The 22,279-nt window shown below is 39.1% G+C and overlaps 2 protein-coding genes across 2 annotated transcripts in view; one reads left to right on the forward strand and one right to left on the reverse strand.

Annotated features, from left to right (window-relative positions):
* Window positions 1-7,720, forward strand: part of mybpc3 (myosin binding protein C3) — a 35,357-nt gene extending 27,637 nt beyond the window's left edge. Inside the window, exons 24-32 of the mRNA XM_042419742.1 lie at window positions 564-698; window positions 1,136-1,303; window positions 1,571-1,659; window positions 2,588-2,783; window positions 2,884-3,023; window positions 5,145-5,304; window positions 5,437-5,573; window positions 6,310-6,496; window positions 7,200-7,720. Coding sequence (XP_042275676.1) covers window positions 564-698; window positions 1,136-1,303; window positions 1,571-1,659; window positions 2,588-2,783; window positions 2,884-3,023; window positions 5,145-5,304; window positions 5,437-5,573; window positions 6,310-6,496; window positions 7,200-7,246 — 1,259 coding nt within the window. The 3' untranslated portion in view covers window positions 7,247-7,720. The remainder of the gene's footprint in view (window positions 1-563; window positions 699-1,135; window positions 1,304-1,570; window positions 1,660-2,587; window positions 2,784-2,883; window positions 3,024-5,144; window positions 5,305-5,436; window positions 5,574-6,309; window positions 6,497-7,199) is intronic.
* A 3,536-nt stretch (window positions 7,721-11,256) lies between these two features.
* Window positions 11,257-22,279, reverse strand: part of lgr4 (leucine-rich repeat containing G protein-coupled receptor 4) — a 36,592-nt gene continuing 25,569 nt past the window's right edge. Inside the window, exons 6-18 of the mRNA XM_042406965.1 lie at window positions 21,437-21,508; window positions 20,154-20,222; window positions 17,286-17,357; window positions 16,965-17,036; window positions 16,701-16,769; window positions 16,545-16,616; window positions 16,089-16,154; window positions 15,850-15,921; window positions 15,675-15,746; window positions 15,418-15,543; window positions 14,649-14,746; window positions 13,482-13,535; window positions 11,257-13,380 (exon numbers count right to left, since the gene is read on the reverse strand). Coding sequence (XP_042262899.1) covers window positions 11,972-13,380; window positions 13,482-13,535; window positions 14,649-14,746; window positions 15,418-15,543; window positions 15,675-15,746; window positions 15,850-15,921; window positions 16,089-16,154; window positions 16,545-16,616; window positions 16,701-16,769; window positions 16,965-17,036; window positions 17,286-17,357; window positions 20,154-20,222; window positions 21,437-21,508 — 2,323 coding nt within the window. The 3' untranslated portion in view covers window positions 11,257-11,971. The remainder of the gene's footprint in view (window positions 13,381-13,481; window positions 13,536-14,648; window positions 14,747-15,417; window positions 15,544-15,674; window positions 15,747-15,849; window positions 15,922-16,088; window positions 16,155-16,544; window positions 16,617-16,700; window positions 16,770-16,964; window positions 17,037-17,285; window positions 17,358-20,153; window positions 20,223-21,436; window positions 21,509-22,279) is intronic.

Here is a 22,279-nt window from a genome sequence, read left to right on the forward strand (position 1 = left end):
GCTGAAATACACTCTGACCTGTAATTTGTCATTGATCAGTCATTCTCAGGATTTCATTACCGAGCTTGTATATCAATCATCAACTTTAATAACACTTATCTAACACTATATAACACTAAATCTAGGACAGAATATTTCATTGCCAGTAGTTCTGTGTCATTGTATGAGCTAGGTCATCACTGTGTCCAGTAATATATGGGTCCTGTGATAGATATCAGTCAATCTTTATACAGTGATGATGTCACTGAAACTATTGTGAAATCAGATGACATATTAGTAAATCTGCAAGAAACTACTGTATTTAAAAACCATCAAGCCAATTGTTAATTTGCAGATTGCTCTTTATAAAATAACCCCTCCTTTCTCATTTGATGGTGGTTTATGAGCAGATGCTGCAGTGAAAAAGTAAAGTTGAAATGGATAATGGTTTCTTACAAAGTAACTCACATAATTCATAAACTCCTGATTAGGTCCACTTTCTCACTCGTTCATTCTAAAATCATTGCCGTAATGCTATAACTGACTACCAGAGCCCGTTAATCTGCCCTTTGCCTCTCTCTTAGCTCCTACAAGTGAGCCCATCGGACTCTGCGTGGACGACATCAGTGACACTTCCATCTCGCTGAAGTGGCGAACGCCTGAGAGGATCGGCGCAGCTGAACTCGAGGGTTACGGGGTTGAGTACTGCAAGGAGGGCAGTAAGTGCTGGAGCCAAACCCCTGCATGCTTTTGATAAGGAAGTTTTTTAATAGCATATAATATGGACGTTTATATACAGCAATCAGTTAATAACAGTGAAACATAAGTGATCTCTCTAAAATTTCAAGCTGCCCACATAGGAAGGTGTGGACAAAATCTACTGTCAGAGAGAAAAATCCTCAGAAAATATCTGACAAAGTACTCAATTAAATTCACAATTTAATTTAAAACTTAAAGGTTATAAGATATGAGCAAAAATTTAGCGTTTTTGTGCTTCTTTCAACTTACTAGTTTAGATTAATGCCCGAGTCTTCATTCAAAAAAACTTTTTTTAATGACTAATTACTTCAAATGTCCAAACTGTTAGAACATGTGAAACATTTGCAATTAAGTGGATCATGTTATTTCAGTTTTGTTGTGTGTTTTCTGGCCACAGCGGATGAGTGGATACCAGCCATTGAGGGTCTGACAGACAGGACATCACTGATCATCAGAGACCTCACCACCGGAGACAAGCTGCAGTTCCGCGTGCGGGCTTATAACATGGCAGGACCGAGCACTCCCGCCACTCTGGCTCAGCCCGTCACCATCAGAGAGATAATGCGTCAGTAGTTACAGATTTATTCCTTTTGTTGACTGTCTGCTCCACTTTTTTTTTTATTTCAGCACCAGGAATGTATTCAAGATTAAAGTTGAAATCACCTGATTGATTCATCTGTGGTAGAGTGATGTAAATATAAAAAATAGTGATACATGACAACAGTTTTTTCTCATATAGCCAAACATTTCTCCTCCCTTCAACTCATCCATCTTCCATTTTTCAGTCCCTTTCATGTTTCCTTCTTTATGTTTTGTGTTTTGTCTTACACAGAACGCCCTAAAATTTGGCTTCCCAGAAATCTCCGCCAGACTCTGATCAAGAAAGTTGGAGACACCATCAACCTTGTGATTCCATTCCAGGTGCAGTATCAACCAGGCGGAAGCCAAAAATCATCACAAATGCTTTTCTTATATCTACAACTACTGTGAATGTGTGTATAATTTTGTTTTTTGGTTTGTAAACGTATGGGATTTAACATTGGGAAGGGGCCTTGTGAGGTTTTAAGGTTTACAGGGAGCCACTTGGTAATAAGTTGATTGTCATTGTTGGTGAAAAGAGGACCAAACCAGGAAACTAGAGGACTGTAGCACACTGAGGAAGGCATAGCTGAAACATCTGTGCATTTCCCCCGCGTACTTGTATTGGACGATTTAGATGAAATAATTATAAACTAATTGATTTGGGTGTACAAACCCCCTTTTGTACTTTTTGTCTTTGGTCTTCCCCATGTCTTTTGTTTGAGCACAATGTTTTTTTACTTTTACTTCTACTTATGTCATACAGCTACATAAACATACTGAACCACGACAGATTACAAAACAGAAAACGTGAGATGGATGAAAAATGGGGAGGCGAGTTTGCACTTCTTAGATTTTACCACCAGTGGGGCAAGAAATGTAAATTATAGCTTCAGGGTGACACCAGTGGAATGGCTACACAGCATGCTAACATGCTAATGTTTGCATGCATAGTATGATATTAATGTGTAAGTGTTACCATCTGAAATGTTGGGAAAGAGGAAATTTAGACCTCGTGGTGGCACTACATCACCAAGACCATTAGGATTCATCAACTGAGGACTATGAATGTCTGTGTCAAATTTTATAGCAAACTCTCCGATAGTTGAGTTTCCACTCTGACGTGTCCAAAGTATCAACATACTAGGGCCATGCTGATCGTCCAATGAACTGAAAGTGCATAATTAATATTACTAACACTAAAATGTAGATTTTTTTAATCCAAATTTGACAATTCAAAACATTTCCTTTTTCTTTCTTTGTGATGCAGGGTAAGCCCAGGCCTAAGGTTACATGGAGTAAAGATGGGGAGGTTCTTGAACCCTCATTTGCCAACGTGAGGAACAGTGAGGTAGATTCGATCCTCTTCATCCGCAAGTCGGAGAGAAAACACTCGGGGAAGTATGATCTCCAGGTGCAGATTGAGAACGTGGAAGACACAGCAAGCATCACACTGCAGATTGTTGGTAAGCAGGACTGGAGACATACAGAGCTGACTGTGGGTGTTAACAGGAGTAAATACGATATTTGGATGAGACTGTAAGAGCACATTTTTCTCTTCTGTAGATGTCCCAGGGCCCCCTGAGGCCCTGAAGATCACGGATGTCTGGGGCTTCAATGTGGCTCTAGAGTGGAAGCCGCCTAAGGACGATGGAAACTGTGAAATAACCGGTTACACCGTTCAGAAAGCTGACAAAAAGACCATGGTAACACACAGCTTACATCTGCTTTTCTAGTACATTCAAATTAAGCCTCTGTTGTTAATGGCGGGTAATTATTATCCAAATTAAATAATTTTACAGCAATTAGCCAGAAGAAACCTTCACAGGATTTATATTCATATGACATCTCGGGGTCTCTATGGTTACTTTCACACTTGTAGTTTGGATTATTTAGTCCAGATCGAGGGGAAAAAATCATACATTGTTGCCTTTTAGTTTAACTCAGTTTGTGTTTATTACAAACAAACCAAGAGGTGTAAACATGAAGTCATTCTGACTGTAACTCATTAATTTAAGGGCCAATCAAATGGACTGCCAGCAAGTCATGCTGCACTGAACTGCGCCTCACTTTTTGTCTGTATTGTCTCTCTGGTGGCGACATATTGCTTACAAAGAAATAATTGATTATGAGCATTCTAAATCAAGACTGAGATTCAATCTTATATGTCATGAATAATGAGGAACAGCATGAAAAAGAGAAGTTTATAGATTGCTTATTCAGAGTGCTTAGGAGACCACTTTCTTGACAGTTCCCATGATCAACAGATGGATTTATGATAGTTTAGCTTTTTAATTTATGATAAAATCACATATCTACTACCACAATCCTGTGGTTGGCCTGCTTTGCTTTCACACCACAAACAGACTGAACTAAAGTTTGATTGGAGGTGGACCAAGGCTTTTCAATAGGTCTAGGTGGTTTGGTCAGTGCACCAAATTCATTGACAGCTGTATCACTGACCTAACCAAACCAAACCAATTACCTAAATCCTAACAAGTGAGCTGTGAAATCACCCTTTGTCATAGCAGCTCATAGTTGTCATGTTCACTGAAACTGAGCCCTTAGTTTTACCTCTGACAACCTTCAACTGAGCTGCTGCTCCGTCACATTTGCAAACCTCCCCTTTCTGTGAACATGAATGAGTGTGTCTGTACAGGCTAAATGCTGCATGGACACAGAGGGATATTTTAACCTCCCTTGTGACACATATATGTATAAAAATAAATAAACATATACTGTAGTGAGCCAACGCTGAGCAAACGTGCTCCTCTGTGGGCCAGGAGTGATGCATTATGGGCCGGCTGGCAAGAGCTCCAACTGCCACCATTCGCCACCTCGAGCTGCCAGCAACTGAGGCGGCCAGGAATGTCCTAATCTTATCCTTGTAGCCTTGACCTGGTCTGGACTGTCTGTACAGTGAAGCGGGGCCATTGTTCTCCTGCCCAGTGTGGCTGATGGTTCATGTTTCACTGAAGTCATTATTAGATCAAATTAATTTCACTTGCATCTCTTCATAGCAAGCCTGGGGATATTAATTATTATGTTGCCAAAGACAATATACAGGGTATCAGTTAAATATTAGTTAGACAGATAATTATGTATTGAATATAATTATTAATATTAGATATAAATATGTAAATTCTGTCAGTAATTACTCAACTACCGACAAATTATTTTGTTCAAAGGTGCAGTGATATCTCTGAATCATAATTGTTAAATGAGATTTGCCACATTTGATTTGCCAAATAGGATTTATCTGATTGAACAAATAACAGATTTAATTTAGACTGTGTCAATTCAGGTGGGCCGTAATAGTGTTAAGCCCTATGGCATTAACTGGCTAAACACATACATGATGTGATGCAAATCTGACCACACACTTTACAAAGTTTTAGCCTATTTTTTTATGGTTTTAGTCATAGTTAATAATTAAAAGATGAGTTTCTTAATCACAGCAGCTCCTTACTCACCTCACCAACAAGCTACACATTCGCATTTCTCAAATATTTGACTTAAAGTCACTGCAGTACATGCCATGTAAATTATTATTCTACTTTTTACAGTTTCAGTTTGTAAAGAGAGCGATGAGGATGGAGATTTGGGTGGGATGAGTCCTTCTTGCTACTACTGAGGCTGTACTTACACCATCAGGTGTAGGTTTCATGGGAGTGAATACAGCCTTCCAACTAGATTGTATATACAAGCATGTCGGAAATGTCAATAGGGACTCAGTCTTAATTGTGTGTGCACATTAAGCACATACAACAACATATATACTGTATATTGAATGGGAAAACTGATTTTTTTGTGTGATTCCTATCAAGGAGTGGTTCACAGTCTATGAACACTACCGGCGAACCAACTGTGGGGTTTCCGACCTCATCATGGGTAATGAGTACGTCTTCCGTGTCTATGCCATGAACTTGGTGGGCCTCAGCCCAGAGCCCTGCAACACAAAAGACAGCGCCTACATCCAGAAAACAGGTGGGCTTGGACACATGCATCTAGGACAAAGAAGTATTGAAATCTGAGTGGTCATTATTAATACAATAAAGTATTATAAACTGAAGAAAACATACACGCAAAAACCAAACTAAGTATTATCTCTCTCCTCAGGTATCGTATATAAGCCACCATCCTACAAGGAGCACGACTTCTCAAAGGCTCCCAAGTTCACACATCCTTTGGTGAACCGTTCTATCATAGCAGGATACAACGCAACCCTCAGCTGCTCAGTCAGCGGCATACCAAAGGTCAGTGGAGTCATTAAATGAAAATGCACAAATGATCGCCAATCAATTTGATCAAACCCAACACAAATCTTGAATGTGATCTGCCGACTGAATGCAGTTATGGAAACAGCTGCCATTATAACATGTTTTTGTAATGAAATAATTTAAATTTGGACAAAACAATCCCAATTTAAGGTCCACCTACTGACTTTCTCTGGAGCATTTAACTATGTTACATGGTCTTCATCAGTTCAGTAGCTATTATGATTTCAAACCCCAAAGGCAAAAATACTGGACCGAAACTTACATTTACATTTTACACTGACATGCATTCATTTCCTGGAAACTTAACCTAACCTTATCTTAACTTTAAACCAAGTCTTCACCGTAAAAGTAATGAGTTACTTTATGGGGACATGCTTTTTATCTCCAAAAGGGGTGCGAGTCCCCACGTGACTTTGTAAACAGATGAGGAATACCTGGTACACAAACACAGACACACACACACACACACACACACACACACACACACACACACACACACACACACACAAACATTCCTATGTCCTCTTTCATGCAAACAATTAGGGATTAGTAGCAAGTGATAAACACCCTATTCTCAGTGAAACGATATCCACCAAATAAATCCAGTGATTATGGTTGTTACTAATAGACCATTACCACATTGTGCAATAGTAAGAGTACAGCAGGTTGAAGAAAACAACACCTGATGTAACACTTTATCCTACCTTGTTAGCCCAAAGTGACCTGGTACAAAAACAAGATGGACATCTCAAATGAAGCCAAGTACCGGATGCTCAGTAGGCAGGGTGTTCTGACGCTGGAGATCCGTAAGCCCTGTCCGTTCGATGGGGGAGTGTATATGTGCAAAGCAGTCAACGACAGTGGAGAGGACGTCGTGGAGTGTAAACTGGAGGTTCGCCGTAAGTAACAGGAACGCATTTGTCCCCTTTTTCATGACCTGCTTAGGTTCTACATGCTCTCTCTAGCATCACCTTTTAGAAGATATGTTACAGTATCATAAAGTTTCTACACAGAAAATATAAATATAAAAGCACATTGTCATACAGTATGGTCAAAATCTCAAGATTAGCACTGTTCAAATGTATTTCTGAATATATTTCAAAAGTTTTAAATAAATCTTATGGATTAGAAAAAGATTAATTACTGTTGGTACTCACAAAGGCATAATCCATTTACTGTAAATGGGTGACTCCTTACCTCTTAGAACTCCCACCCATTGCTTACAATGTTTTGCCCTGCCATGCATTAATCCAACCTGTGATCCCGAGGTAAGACCCGACCCCACCCGACACAGTGATTAATGCTTTAGAAGGATTTGTAAAATCATCCACGATTAAAGAAAATTACCTGATCTAGATATCAATCACTTCTTTACTCCCTCAATCACCTCAATCTAACATGAGGCACACAAAACTAAAATCTTTGGATAGCTTTAATATAATTTTTTTATATGGTTTATATAAATTAATGGCATTAATGTACATATCGACAAGAACTGACTGATATTTATTTTTCAGTGAATTTATTTTTGTATTTCACTTCAACTATGTGAAATTCATTTATTAACAGCTCTGTGCCTTGATTTATGTTCCTTGCTCGCAGCTCAAATAACTAAAGAAGAAAAGAAGGTGAAAAAAGAGGAGGAATGAAGAGAAGACGGAGGATTTGTCCTCAGCGACTCCTGCATGTTGACTGTTTTGTGCCACGAGAAACTCTTCACCTGCTTCACAAACATTGTTGTATTCGCGTAATTTCCCTCTTCTGCAATCATCTTGCATCTCGTCATCTTCAATGTATGTTATGATGTGTAGCGCTGGGTCTCTGAACCTACTGAGGGTCATGTCCGCTGTTCATTAATAGAGAAACAGTAGTATTTCTGTATTATTTGTCAAATTCATTCATGCTTTGTCACTCTATTCCTCATCCATTTCAAAGACTATATTTAAATGAAAAAATGTGTCTAGTAAATATGGATAATAGCCAAAGAAAGTAACTCTATTTATGAAATTTATTTATGATTTGTCATCCTGTTTCTCACTTACTTCAATTAACAGAGGAAAGAATTTGATTGTAATGTTTGGTTTTGTTTGTGTGCATACAAAGGTCAATATATTTGCTTCAAAAACCCAAAACACTGAGTGGTTTCCTTCAATTATATTAGCAGAAGCAGTATTCTGCAAGAGTAATAGTGCACAGGTGCTGCTCCTGAAATTGCCAACATGATTACTGTAGCAACCATGGTATACAGAAAATGCATAAAGCATGCCACTGATACTCAGAAGTCCAGTGGAATGAACAAAAGTTGTCGAGGGCTTAGTTTTATTGTAGCAAAGCCGTGCTAAAGCCAAAGGTGTGAGGCATGTGCCTAATGTCCACACCACAGATGGATGTGTGTGAAGGGTTGGAATAGCTGGAATGTCCTTTTACCACAGAGGACATCTGTCAGGGAAGTGGAACACATGGTGGTTTTCGTCAAGCAGCTAGGGGCTGTCGTAGCGTCATAGTTATCCCTTTGATGCCTTTAATGTAAATATTTCCTGCGCCCTCTCAACGTACAGCTGCAAAAGATCCAACCAGCCTTGTACTTGTCACAGGGTCTCTATTAACATGACGGATGTCTAACAGCGCCTCCATTTCTGCCAGGTGTTTTGACACGCGGTTTCACCAAAATTCACAAATATGACAAGGCTCAGAGTTAAATAGGACTTATTGAATTTCATGTCTGTTTCTTTATGCAGTCACAGAGGTTATTTTTCACTCGTCACCAAGTTGCAGTTCACTACACGAGTGAAGGGAGCCAGCAGTGGTGGACAACATGACTTGTGAGTGGAGCTGAAAGGAAACTCCACCGAATGGCATTATTTGTCATTGAAACTGAAAACACTGTCAAAGAGTCTTATACATGTTGACAGGCTTTCAAAGTTCTACTAGTACACCTAATGTGTTACCCCTGAACATATTTGAATGGGAAACTTAATGAAAATAGTTTAACAAGACAAAGAGTCTGCAGCCATGCTAGCAGCTCTGTGAGGCTACGCTTTGAGCTAAATGCTAACATACTCAGAGATGCTGATGTTTAGCAAGTATAATGTTTACTATATTCACCATCTGAGTTATCAAGTTAGAAGTAAACACAAAGTAAAACTAAGGTTGATGGGAATGTTATTAGTTTTGCAGGTATTTTGTCATAAACCAAAGTACTGGACAAAGTTAAATGTTAACCCAAGGATGGTGCTAGATCAAAAGTCAATCCCAAAATTTTAACATTTAATCCTGAGGGTGCATGATGCACACATAGTGCCTGATTTTGAAATTAATGGACGACCTTTCTTCCCATCTGGCAACTGTGCAGCCTGTCAGAAAGGCTTTTTTTTTTTTTTTTTTTTTAAATAGCATTATAGTAAATATTTTCATTTTCAGGATACGACACATTGCAATGAAGAGTATTTTCTACAGTATCCTCAAAAATCTACATATGCATCAACTTAAACTGGTGAAGCTGCAGTGAAGTAGGATCAGCAAGAAAGGCGTGATATGACAACAGGTTTTAACAGAGTAAAGAGTACAATCATTTAAGAGATGTGATAAAATAGTTAATTAAGACAAAGGTCACTGCAGTGTTTTAATCTTTCAAACAAAAAGGTAAATAAAAATGCTTGTGTTCTTCCAATTTTATTCATTCACAATTTATAGAATTATTTTTCTACTTGAACAGAATAAAACAACTTGGGGAGATCTCACAAGAAAAAAAAACTACGAATAAGATTTAATTTGAACTGAAATTAAGTGAGATACTTTTATACTCTGTATTATCCTGCAAGTTCGTGTCTATAAAAGATAAAACAAAAAAAAATTCATAGTTTGGTTAAAAAAAAAAAAAAAAAAAAAAAAAAAAAAATCACAGTATACAGTACATAGATTCCTCCCACAATTTGCACTTAACTAAAACGATGATGTACAACCACGTGTCGACATAAAGCCAAGAAAAGCAAACAAAAGGTAACGACAAATGGAAAACAGACTTTTCTTTTACAAAGCACTGCTGGTAGCCACTACAATTACAGGAGGTAGCTTCCTTTACTTAGCATCCCATTCTTGATTACTTGTTTTCTGTTCAAATAATTTACATACAAATACAAAAGAAAAAACAAACAAACAAACAAACAAAAAAAAAAAAACAGCAACCAAACTACTGAAAGATTTGTACATTTTCACCAGATGGGACATCAGACATGTCAAACAATCAACGGACATTTTGGTTGGTGCAACAAAATTACACACCCAGTCGAGACGATGCCTACGCGACGACAGAAAATAAACCCACAGATTAGAATTAAATGGTGCATCAAAAGGGCACTAGAATGTCTTGTTGGTGGGAGAAAAAAAACGTTTCCCTACATTGCCTAAATTCCTGAGCACTCACATGATGCGCACTTGTGGATACATGCTCCGAGGGTGTATCCACCTTAATGTGTACAGTCATGCTCCAGCACACTAAACATCAGTCGATCCCTCATCACACACCTTCTCATTCAGGTCAGCTCTCGAGGTGGAAAGAGATCTACATTAATATGCATCACAATGTAATAATGCTCTTCAGATGACCTACACAGTAAAACCAGACTATACAGACAGAAATGATACTGTAACTGGCTTTAAGTGGAAGCAGTGAATTAGTTTAAAGGTAATTCCTGTTATGTCAACCTTAAACCAGCCTTATTTTACTTCCTTTTATGTCATCATGCCCGTTGATTGAGATCCAAACCTTAGAGCTCTGAGTACCACACACACACAGAAAGAAAAATCCTTACACACTGCAGATACTTGTCCTTAAATATCTGTGGTTGAATAATGATCACCCACATTTCAATTAGAATAGTCCATTTCATACTTTTTGGCACAACTTTCTTGTTGACTCAGCTGGTTGCCAGTCGTGTGCTGGAAGAAGTGGAAGAGTGGGATTACACTCACGTGTTTGACTTGGACGGTGTTCATGTGTTTAACTTGTTGCTCAAAAGCCAAATTATGTTTAATGATAACGTTGAAATCAAGCAGGAGGGGATGTCAGCTATAACTCTTCTCGCAGGTTCAGCCAGTGTGAATAAAGATGATTCAGAGTTTTGAATATCCTGCTTGTTGAAATTTGAGAGGTCAAATAAAGTTTGCTATATTTTTCTTTCAAGAGCTTGTAGGAGACTGATATGAACTTAAAATAAAAAAAGAAATCTAGACATCAGATTAAAACAGGTCTCACGTACAATGCTGAGAAGGACATTTTTGTATGTTTGTTGGGTTTGATGTGTACAAACTGATTATTGTAGCTCATCAGTTAAGAAATTAAACATGATCCAAATCAAAGAGCATGATGCAAAAACTCAGAAAATAAAACCGAGGTTTTAAATACTTGGAATTATTCCTAAAAATAATGACCATGTGTGTACTGGTTTTTCTTTTCTTTTGGGATGAAATTAACAATTTAACATAAGAGGTGTAGCTGTCTTGGTGAACACTTGGGTTATACTGTATACTCATCATTCAAAGGCCACCTGAAATCATCTCTGCTGCTCAAACAATAAATAACAACACCACTCAAAACCACCAAGCGTAGTTGTTGCTAAAACAGTGATATCTGCTACTTTTATCACATTCTTAGTCTTAGTAACTTAAAGCAAAGACGTGTTTATTATAGACTGGCATATACTTATATACCATTATCACACTAATCACAGGCAGGTAGGGCAGAAGTTATTGCTGACGTTACATTAATCCTCTCTGTTAGGTGAAGAACACCTGAAAGTTACATTCACAAGGAAAAGTCTAGGGTGATTATTACATTTGCTACATTTATGTAAAAAAAAAAAAAAAAAAAAAAATCAAGGTATAAAATCAACAGTTGCTGTGAAGAAGCTTTAAAAATTGACAAGATGTATAACAATTAAAAACTAAATTTAAAAAGCTTATAAGTACAGGTAAAACAGAGAAATCACAAAATCCTTGAACATAAATTGAGGCTTGCATCATCATGATATCCAATCGAAAGCAAGAGGCAGGCACTGGTGGCGAGATTTTCCTTTTGCAGCTTCCTTTTGTCGACCAGCGTGTAACATGATGCGCTCAGTTCAGCTCAGTTTGACCACTGCTGGGCAAAACATACACTTAGAAATAGTCTCCAAGTTCAAAAAGCATACCAAGAGTTCCCTTTAAATGATGGGTTGCATCTCTGTTTACACAGTAATTACAAACATAAGTGCTGGCTGAATAGTCTTTTAGCAGGGTAGTTGGCACATTTTGTTGTTTGATATAAAAATGTAGCATCTTAATTCACATGACAGAGAGATCTGTGCACACAGACGTACTGGAGCTCTGAAGCATCCTTAGTCTTTGACTCGAGGTATGTTGTATGAGTAGTGTACGAGAGGAAGGCCTCTGCTCTGACAGAAACAGGCTCTGCTGCAGGCCTGAACCTGGTCTGAGCTGTCCGACACAAACGAGTCCCCCTCGTCCGCGTACTCAGACTGAGCGGAGGGTGTGCTGCTGTCTGCCCAAAACCCCTCGGTGCGCTGGCACACCGCAGCTCCCGCCAAGAGGGTGGGACAGCTATGAGACTTTACCAAGTGTCTACAGACTGTGGAGGATGAGGGGGAGGAGCAGGTCCTGGCATGCAGTGCTGCCTCACACTGTTCACATACAACTGTCTCTCCACAAAGCTGTGAGTACACCCCACAGTCAAAGCCTAGGTGAGTGGAGGAGCCTCCGTCCGTGAGCTCCGACCCTCCGCCACCATCATCTCTGTGACTTTCAGCGCCAGCCTTCACCTCCCTGGTCAGACCTCCGTGGCCGCGTAGCCTCAGCCAGTCCTCCCTGAAGGCCGGGCTGAAGAACACGTACAGCACTGGGTTGAGGCACGCAGGCAGCGGGAAGAAAATGAGAGTGACAGACTTGGCAATCTCTGGGCCACCGGCTGTAGAGCCAGTCAAGAGAGGAGCGAAGGAGAAAGCTGCTACAGGGCAGAAGAAGATGCAATTGGTGAAGATAAGCCAGGCTACATGGCGCAGGGCACCTGTCTGCTCTGGGTCTGCCAGCTCCACCCTGCCCAGTTGGCAGTACAGCTGAGTGTACACAGCTGCAGTGAACAGGTAAGCCAGCGCGTTGAGCAGCACCAGAACGACTGTGACACTCAGAGCTGGACTCTCGCCACCAGCGAAGGGCAGGCAGAGAGGAGAGGCAGACTGGCCACTGGAGGTGAGGAGAGGCAGACAGGCTCCAGCAGCAGCCAGCAGCCCCAGGAGTCCTGCAGCGAGGCTGAAGCGTCGATCTCCTCTCCAGCATCCGCGATGGCTGCCGCCGCTCCTCCTGGGTGACATCAGTACCTTCCCGAGAATCTCCCGCACGGCCACGCTGCGCTCCACGGCTGCCAGCGAGAGTAACAAGACTGCCCACTCCGACGAGAAGACGGCCAGAGCTCCCGTGACCTGACAGCCGGGCCCCATCTCCCACCACACACCGAACTCAGCAAAGGTGCCCCAGGTGGCGACGTCAAGCACGGTTAGCACGCCGACATACAGGCCTGTCAGCAGGTTGGCCAGCGCCAGCAGTCCCATCAGTAGCCTCGCTGGAGAGAGAGATGGGGTCAGGGAGTGGGAATGGCCTGTGGCTCGGTGTGTGGGGGAGAAGGTGGCTACCAGCACCAGGCTGTTAAAGACCAGGGACACCAAGCAGATGAACCAGACTGTCAGACGAATCATCCAGTTGCCCAGGAGGTGCTCACAAGGTTTAAAGGCTCCTGAACAAGGAAACAGTGTGGTTGTTAAAAAACAGTAAAGCTTATTTCAAAGCTCTAAGCAAACACACAGACACAGAAGTAAAGAGCTGATAAATGCTCACCTGGTGAAGGAGAGCAATGCATAATCATTGAGATTCTTTCCACATCCTCCCCACCTAAAATGGAAAATCAAATGTAACAAAAATGTTAAAAAGCAGATCATAATCCAAAATTGTAGCCCTGCCAAAAAAAAGTCTGTTCCATAGAAGTACAATATGTTATAATGCACAACTGTATTTGTTTGACAAGGAGAAACTCAAGACTCAGATCTTGTGTATCTGCTATAACAATCTACATTAATTACATTTTATCATTATGATCTAACAGTCCAGAAAAATAAGAACAAAATCTTCCAAAACCTGAAAACTAAACTGTTTAGTACAAATGTTTATTTTCCTGCCATTTTGGACTGATAAGAAAATGGGAGAATGGGTATTACAAATATTTGCTTCTCAGTGATCTAAATCTGAAGCAAATGGTTTGTTTTGAGAAAACTGTAAACTGTCAAGAAAGTTGCACATTGCTTTTTCCTTCAACTTTATACATTTGCATATTTAATTAAAAATTATTTAATTTATTAACCATGTACTTTTGGATCATTAGGAGCATAGGAAACATATATTTAGACAATATTCTGATCACAATAAATGGTCACTGATCCAAAAGATAATAACATGTAATACTGTATGAACAGCTGAAAAACCAAGCAGGCTTATGTCAAAAAATAAAAATAAGAAAAGTAGTTTAATGTCTACATTTGATATGTGGTTGTCTGAAATAAATATTGTCAAGTGTCAGTATGCTCTTGTACCTCAATGTTTACATGACAATCTCCATCAAAAATCTTAGAAAATAAATAAATAAAACAGTTTAGTTAACATGTAAGTAAGTAAGTAAAATTTATTTATATATTGCTTTTCGTAGACAGTCACGAAGTGCTTTACATGAGCATGACACGACATACAAAAAGAAAGAACTAACAGATGAAGTGACCTCCCAAGTCGCTTAATTTAAAAGGTACAAATTAAAAAACAGAATACACAAAAAAACATAATCTGCGGTAAAAAAAAAAAAAAAACACACAATAAAAACATAAAACGCTGACTTGTTGCTTACAGGTTACCCAATCGGTTGTCTAAACAGGTGTGTTTTTAGCTGCTTTTTAAATGAATCAACAGAATAAGCAGACATCTGTTCCGAGGAAAAGGCTGTAACTGCAGCACACCCACCTGTTGATTTCTTTACGTCATTATCCTCAGAAGAACTCGTTAGTGAGTCACATCCAACAAATGCACAACACTGGTAGGCGTATGGGACAGAGATGGACCTACAAACAAACAAACAATCATTTAGGAAGGTTGAGCGAGCTCCAGTGTCGATACTGCAGATGCTCTAGATCTTAACACCAAATTAGGAAAAGCATAAATAACGTGTTTGCAGTAAATATTTGTCCCCTCCGATTTTGTTCAATAATATTTGGATGTTTCCACTGCGTGTCTACAATTGTAGAGAAAACAGATTCAGCTGAAAGCCATCTGCCTGGATTTCTCATTAAATGCAAGAGAGGAGGTGGAGGAGTTTTTTCTCTGTTTGTCAGTCTGTCACATGTGAGTAACACGCAAAGAGACGAGAAAAGAGAGAGAGAGAACTTTCTACATCATGTTTGCCCTCTTTGTGGGACAGAAAATGTGTTTTGGGTGCAAGAACACTGCAGATTCAGACATTAATTATTTTAGATTATGAGATTGAAGTACTTATTGATAAAAAAAATATTAACACAGTTATATACTAAAGATTCAAGAGAATTTAGGATGAAATGATGACACAATCAAAAACTACATGAAAAACTGTATGTTTAGAAATTGCAAAGAGATTTTATGCCCCTTGCCTTTGTAAAAATAAAAAAAAAAAAGTAAAAAAATGTGTTAAATATTTCTACATCCTTTCCTAAATACTTACTAAATAACAGGACACAGGAACAAAAATGTTTTTTCTCACCTGAGTTTGGGTAAGTTTCTCGCAGTCAGCACATTTTTCATCTGCGGGTTCCCTGAGAGTTTCAGTTGACTGAGGGCACTCAGTCCAGTTGTTGGAAGCACTGTCAGAGAGTTCATGCTCAGATCTCTGCAGAAAAATGATTTCATATGTGCGGTTTAATACTCTGTACGATACAGGCAGTCAAACCAGATGTTGAAGTGTAATTGCATTTGTTCTGTACTTATTATGATTAAAAAAGACAGTAGGGTCATACTCACAGGTTGGTGAGTGCAGTGAGGGTGAGGAAAGCATCTCTGTGGATGATTCTGATTTCATTTCTGCTCAGGTCTCTGTGTAAAAGCAGAACAATGAGCTCACCATGAAACATTTCATTTACAGCGTCCCATGTGTGTGTTTGTGGGTTTCTGTGTGTGTACGGCTGAAAGGACTTACAGTAAACGTAGAGCAGAGAGACCTTGAAAAGTGTCCCTGTCAATTTGTTGAATGTGGTTGTGCTGAAAGCTTCTATTGAATGCAAAGAAGAATTTATCAGATACACGAACAAGAAAACAATTGCCTGAATTGTTTATTATTAAATAATATGGATTATCTTTCAATCTTAGAATAAAGAATGTCTTTTAAGCTCCAGTATCCCTTTATGAAATGATATTTGAAATGATTTCAACACTTACATCTCCTGCAGTCGGACACAGCCCTGAAGAGATGGGAGATCCTTGATCTCATTGTAGGACAGATCTCTGATGGAGGAGCAATTTGAAATGAAAGAATGAAGGTCTACAATTTCCCTATTTCATGAGGACACTTTTCAAAAATGCTGCATTTTTAGCGAAAATGGAAATCCAAATTCTTTCTGTAGCAGTGTTAACACCATACTTTTCATTTATGGAATGTGTATTTTATTGTTGTTACAAGTTGTAGATTATATTTTGTGTAAAAATCTTGTGTTGGAAGTGTACACTGAAGTGAAAAAATTAAGAATAAGAATACTTCAACCATCAAGCTATAAAGAAATAAGTGCTACTGTCTGGTAAATTCAAAGTTATCTTAAATCTTGAGCAAGTACAAATATATGAGGAAGATCTGTTTCAGGTGCTGCTGCAGGTGACAGGAAAGGAAAAGTCTCTTACAGAGTCCGAAGCAACTTGAGATCCTCACACAGATCAGCGGGGATGGACGATATCTTGGTTCCTGACAACGTTCTGGAAATGAAAAAACACCATCAGTCACCACAAAGACTCACAACAGCACGAACAGGCACACATGCTGCATTCAGTTTCACTCACAGGCTCTCAAGGTTGTTAGTCAATGTGAGGATCGGGAAGTCCTGCATCATACTGGCCCCCCGCAACATCCTGGAACACACAATAAAAAAAACAAAAACATAATTGACATAAAACACAAAGATCATTGAAACACACTTTGATTGTTATTTTTAATATATTTCAATCATCACTGACTATTTCGCTTGTTATGAAACCTCTCTTAAGAAACTCGGACAGAACTTGTTAACAGATTTTTCAGGAGTCGTGTCTGACAGCGGGACTTACAGTGAGTGGAGGTCAGACAGATTCTGGAAAGCCGAAGCACCCACGAAGGACAGAGGGTTGTCATAAAGATGTCTGGGAGGGCAGTGAGACCAGAGGGAGAGAGTTCAAACCAAAATAATTTACTATGCAAGAATGGCACCATCTTCTGGACAATCATCTACTGAAGCCTCACACTCATATCACATATCAGCTAACACTGTATGTGTGCTTATCAGAAAGCATACTGTGCATTGTGCACGCTGGCATTTGTACAAATCTGAGCTATTAGTGTGCTATGTCTGTTTCTAAGTAGTGTCAGTGGATCAGAGGGGGAGACCTTACATGGTTCGCAGCAGGGGGTTGTTATGGAAGGCCCCTTCAGGTATGGAAGCAATATCATTGCTGTGAAAGCCACTGCAGGAAGGTCAAGGAGACATTGTACATGTTAAGACATTTTGTTGTGTACAAAACCTAATATACATGAAAGTCAAGTCGACATATGCAAAATCCAACAAGACTAAGTCAAAACCTTGTATACGTCTGGACCGTGTATGAAACGCTAGAGGGCTTTTAATATAAAACGACAGATACAGGAAGTGGTGACACGTGACGACCAAGCCCTCAGGAAGTGCGCTGGGCTTTGACTGAAGCCAATATGACATAGGGCCTTTCTCAATATCAAGTATGGCAAGTTCGGACCTGCGTATTTGCTGGTTCGGAGTTGACAAGTTCAACTCGAGAGTACAAACGTCCAAGGATGGGAGGATGCTGAACGATCATTCTGCCTGCTGACAGCAGCAGCTCAGCTTCAACACAACTACCTGACTGTATTGTGACATAATCATCTCAACTCAAAGCTCCGCTAGCACTGTTTTTCTCATAAAAAGTAACCTCACTGACAGAGAGATGCAGTAAATTATGTTAGGCAGTCTGTTATGTAACTGTACAAATCCAAACTGTTATGTAGCTTAACAAAATATAACAATATGACAATTTTAAAACATTTATTGTTATTGAAATTTGGTGATATGTGTACATATAGAGCCCCTGAGGCATCGCTGTTGTTCAGTCCAGCAAAAACATGAAGCTTCACTTTATATTCAGACAAACTAATGTGGCAGCTACAATTCATCTGTGAGACCAACATTTATCTTTCAAAAGGAATTATATCATATATCAAAATGTTACAGAGACATTAGCGGTAAATTAACAAAGAGCTGCACAGATCAGTTCATCAGATCATGTTCTCCCTGTCATGATGACAGACGTTGACCAGCTGATCAACTCAGGAGTATGGAGGGTAGACAGTGCCAATTTAAGGATTATCAGGAGCAGGAGAAGGAGCAGTCTACTTTCCCGTCGCCGTCAGACCATGTGGAGTTTTGAATGAGACTGATTGGGACTGCAGATGAAAGACCGTTGACGACGTTAAGGCGGGTAGATGCTAAGGAGGAAGTTAATTTAAGACCAATCTGCGTAGGTAAGTTACTGGCTCACTAAGGTCACCTCTTAAATTTCCGCTGGTAGGGTGTTTGGGTGAAGACTTAATGCTGCGGTTTGTAATAAGGCGAGTTAAAATTTAGGCTTTTAAAATATGTTTTATATATTATTTAACTTTCCCACCACAACTCTAATGCAGTTACTATCAAGTTAATCATTAATGCTAAGTGTAAATGACCCCAATACACTGAGTTTCATGTGTGTAAAGTCTGCGTTCATAAATGTGTTATATTGCTTTTATTTTATTTATCATCAACAGGGAAGTGCTTATTTTGAAAAGACACCAGATGCATGTAACATGCGTAAATAAATAGTAAGTCACACTGGCAGCCGTGCACAGATCCTCTTTTCTCATGTAAATGTCACACGATAGTCTCCTTCGTTAGGTAATGGTGGCACTATCCACTCGCCATACAGGAGTCGCGCTGCTAGCTGGTCTCACTCAGCCAGCGGCTCCTTAGAGCTCCGAAAACGTTGGAGCAAATTTCCAAATAGGTGTTATTTGGATAAACTGACAACACATCGGGAGTCTGAATGGCCACTTTCTCGTCTGAAAAAATATTAAAACTTAATAAAGTGACATATTAACAGTCCTACATGAAAAATTAAAACCGTTTAATGTCCGCTATTTTTGCGGTTGGTGCGAAATGCATTCTGGGATACTTAGCTTTGGCTAGGGATGGGAATTGATAAGATTTTAACTGTACCAATACCAATGTCATTATCGATTCTGCTTACTGGTCCGATTCTTTATTCCCTTACTTGAACTTGTCATTTTACAGACATTACAACTGGCACTGTTGTCATCTGTCTTTGTGAAATGAAGCTTTGGACCGTTTTTTCCTCTCCGCCATGACTCCTTCTTGTTTCAAGTTTCCAGCAGCGTAGACATGAGTTTGACGTCATTGTTTTTGCAATGAGCAACTGTCAGAAAAACATGCCGGCATCTATAAAAGGAAGTGATAAGCTCCGATTCCAATGGATCGGACAATTTGGAACCAGTTCTGAACTGGAAGCAGTTCTCAGTTCCCATCCCCAGTGTCGGCCGCCTTCAGCAGAACAATGTTTTTACTTCATCACTCAGTGAGTCAGTCAGTGAGTCAGGGACAGACATTTGCGTTTTTGGGTTGGCCCTGCTGTTGCGATGTAGCCAAAAATATAAATCTCAAAGATGATGATACCAAAGACAAGTAAAAACTAATCTAGCATAAACAAAACAAATCAATTAAAGTCTGCGGTAAAATTTCACGGAAATGTAGGTCTGTCCCTTTATTTAATGAATCCATTAATTAATGAATGAGACACTGAACAGAAAAAACAGGAATTAGGACTTGTGGTTTTTAGCCTTCAACATAAAAGCACATATTTTGAAACTTAATTTATTTCCATTTAATAATTACACCCACGAGATGAGATCTCGGACAAATAACGATTTCGTAATAACATGATAAATATGATGTGTCATTTTTTACCTGAGGTGTCTGTATATGAATAAGAACCATGCTTGACAGTTAAACAGACTCCTACATGACTGCAGATTACAAATGTTACTTGGCATACTACAGTTTTTTAGTCCATAGCTATTTTGTCATATTTCACTATTTTTCATTGACAAGCCTAATTCACATACTGATGAGCAGACTGCTATCTGACTTTAGTATCAACACAATATATTTCCCTCAGGAAGCAGAAACAGGACTATATACTCACAGCTCTTTGAGTTTGGGCAGGGCCTCTATTGCTCTGGGAAAAACCACGAGGTTGTTGAAATTAAGATCTCTGGGATGAGACAGAGAGACACAGGAAGTTAGTCTGGCATTTTGATATGACAAAGTCATTGCCTCTAGACCACATTTATACATACAAATAAAAATATGTTATAAGTATAATTAAGTATTGATATTAGTTGTGTTAATCACCAACTATTTTGATGATCGATTAGTTGTTTTGAGTCATTTTTTGAGAAGAAGAAGAAAATTCCCACATTCTCTAATTCCAGCTTCTTCAATGTTAATATTTTCTGGTTTCTTTAGTTCTCTATTATAGCAAACTAAATATCCTTGGGTTTTGGACTGTTGGTTGGGACAAAACTAGAAATTTGAGGATGTCACTTTAGGCTGTGGGAAACAGTGAGTTACATTTTTCACCCTTGAAAAAATTTTAAAAAATAATCGACAGACTAATTGATAATAATTGTTAGTTGCAGCCCTATTGAATTTACACATTGTTTGTCTATTGGACTTTGAGTGTTAGGGGCCCGTTATCACAAACATCCCATTGTACTTTGTTAAAACACTGGAACCTCTTCCAAACACAGAACATTATAAGCAGGTGAACCATGGAGCTAAAACTAAGAGACTGCATATGAATCGTTATGTCATTTTTTTAATTAATTGAGCAATTGTTTAGTCTTCATAATGTCATAAAATAGTTCTCAAAAGTTCTGACAACCCATGGTGATGTCTGACCAACAGTCCAAAACCCAACGCTATTAAATGTACAATGATATAAAACAGAGAAAAGCAGAAAATCTTCACATCTGGGAAGCTGACACTAGCAAATAATGTTCAACATGTTTGCTAAGTGTTGTCTGTGCTGCTTTATTATGTAGGAAAATTCAAACATTGGATCATACTGGGTACCAGGAGACTTTATTTTAAATGTCTCAGATTGGGATCAGGGATGAAAAAAAAAAGTTTGTCTCCTGTAAAGGTCTGTGTGTTGTACAGTGGCTGTTTTGCCATTAGGTAATAGTGTCACTAAAAGATTTTTCATGGCTGTGTGGCAGGAGGAAGTGAGCAGTGGGAGGGCAGATTTGATAAGCATCATGTACTTTGCTCTATTTATCCTAGAGCAATTATAGGAGGAAGTGGACACAATGATGTCTGGAGGACCGGAGCAGAGGTGGGTGGGGGAGCTGTTAGCATACACAAACACGTGCGCACACACACACAGACACACAGACACAAGCTACTGTATGACTGTGAACTTACAGTGTCTCCAGGTTCACTAGACCAGCAAAACAGTTGTCTCCTATCTCCTTAATTCTGTTGTTGTGAAGATGCCTGGAGAGAAAAAAAAAGTTTTAGTTTGTTTTTTAATTTGTCAAATTTTCAGACCATGAAAAAAGACACATACAAAAGCAATCTTTCAAATTTAACATTGGTTTTCCAGTTATGGTGTAATCATACCACTCTGGACTCCCAACTTTGCAGCTTTTTAATGTCACAGTGTGATTTGTCAATCAGATGTCTGCACTGTATGTGTACATGCAGAAGGTTTTCTTGCCTAATAGATTCAAGGTCTTTTCTTCCTGTTTATCCTGACGTGTTTATACTAACCCTGCAGCAATACCACTCAATATGCCTGCGTGTGTGTGCTTGTGTGCGAATGTATAACAGCAGCAGTGAAAAAATGTCAGTTTGGAACAATCTTTCAGATTTGTAATGCACTACATATTTGTACACGTTTCTCTCATGGAATGTTTTAGCATATCCATTGCATAAAACAACAACATAATCTTGATTTTACATTATGTCTCGGAGTCGAGCAACTTTTTCAAAGTGTCATTAACATTCAAATTCAAACCCCGATGGCACATTTCACTGCAAAAACACAGCAGGGCATGAGGATCAACCCATTTTGTTGACTTAATAGCTGTAAGCTGTGTAAATAAATATTATATTTGTGTTTTGAATTGAGTTTGCAGTCGCTCAGAGGATACATTCAGAGCTGGAGCACAGCACAAGCAGAGGTACTTTGCATTGATTTGTGACAGAATAATGCAGATGATAAATGAACAACTAAATGCCAGGAACAGCTTTTTTAATGTAGAA

The sequence above is a fragment of the Thunnus maccoyii genome, chromosome 1, assembly GCF_910596095.1.
Source record: "Thunnus maccoyii chromosome 1, fThuMac1.1, whole genome shotgun sequence".
Lineage (NCBI taxonomy): Eukaryota > Metazoa > Chordata > Actinopteri > Scombriformes > Scombridae > Thunnus > Thunnus maccoyii.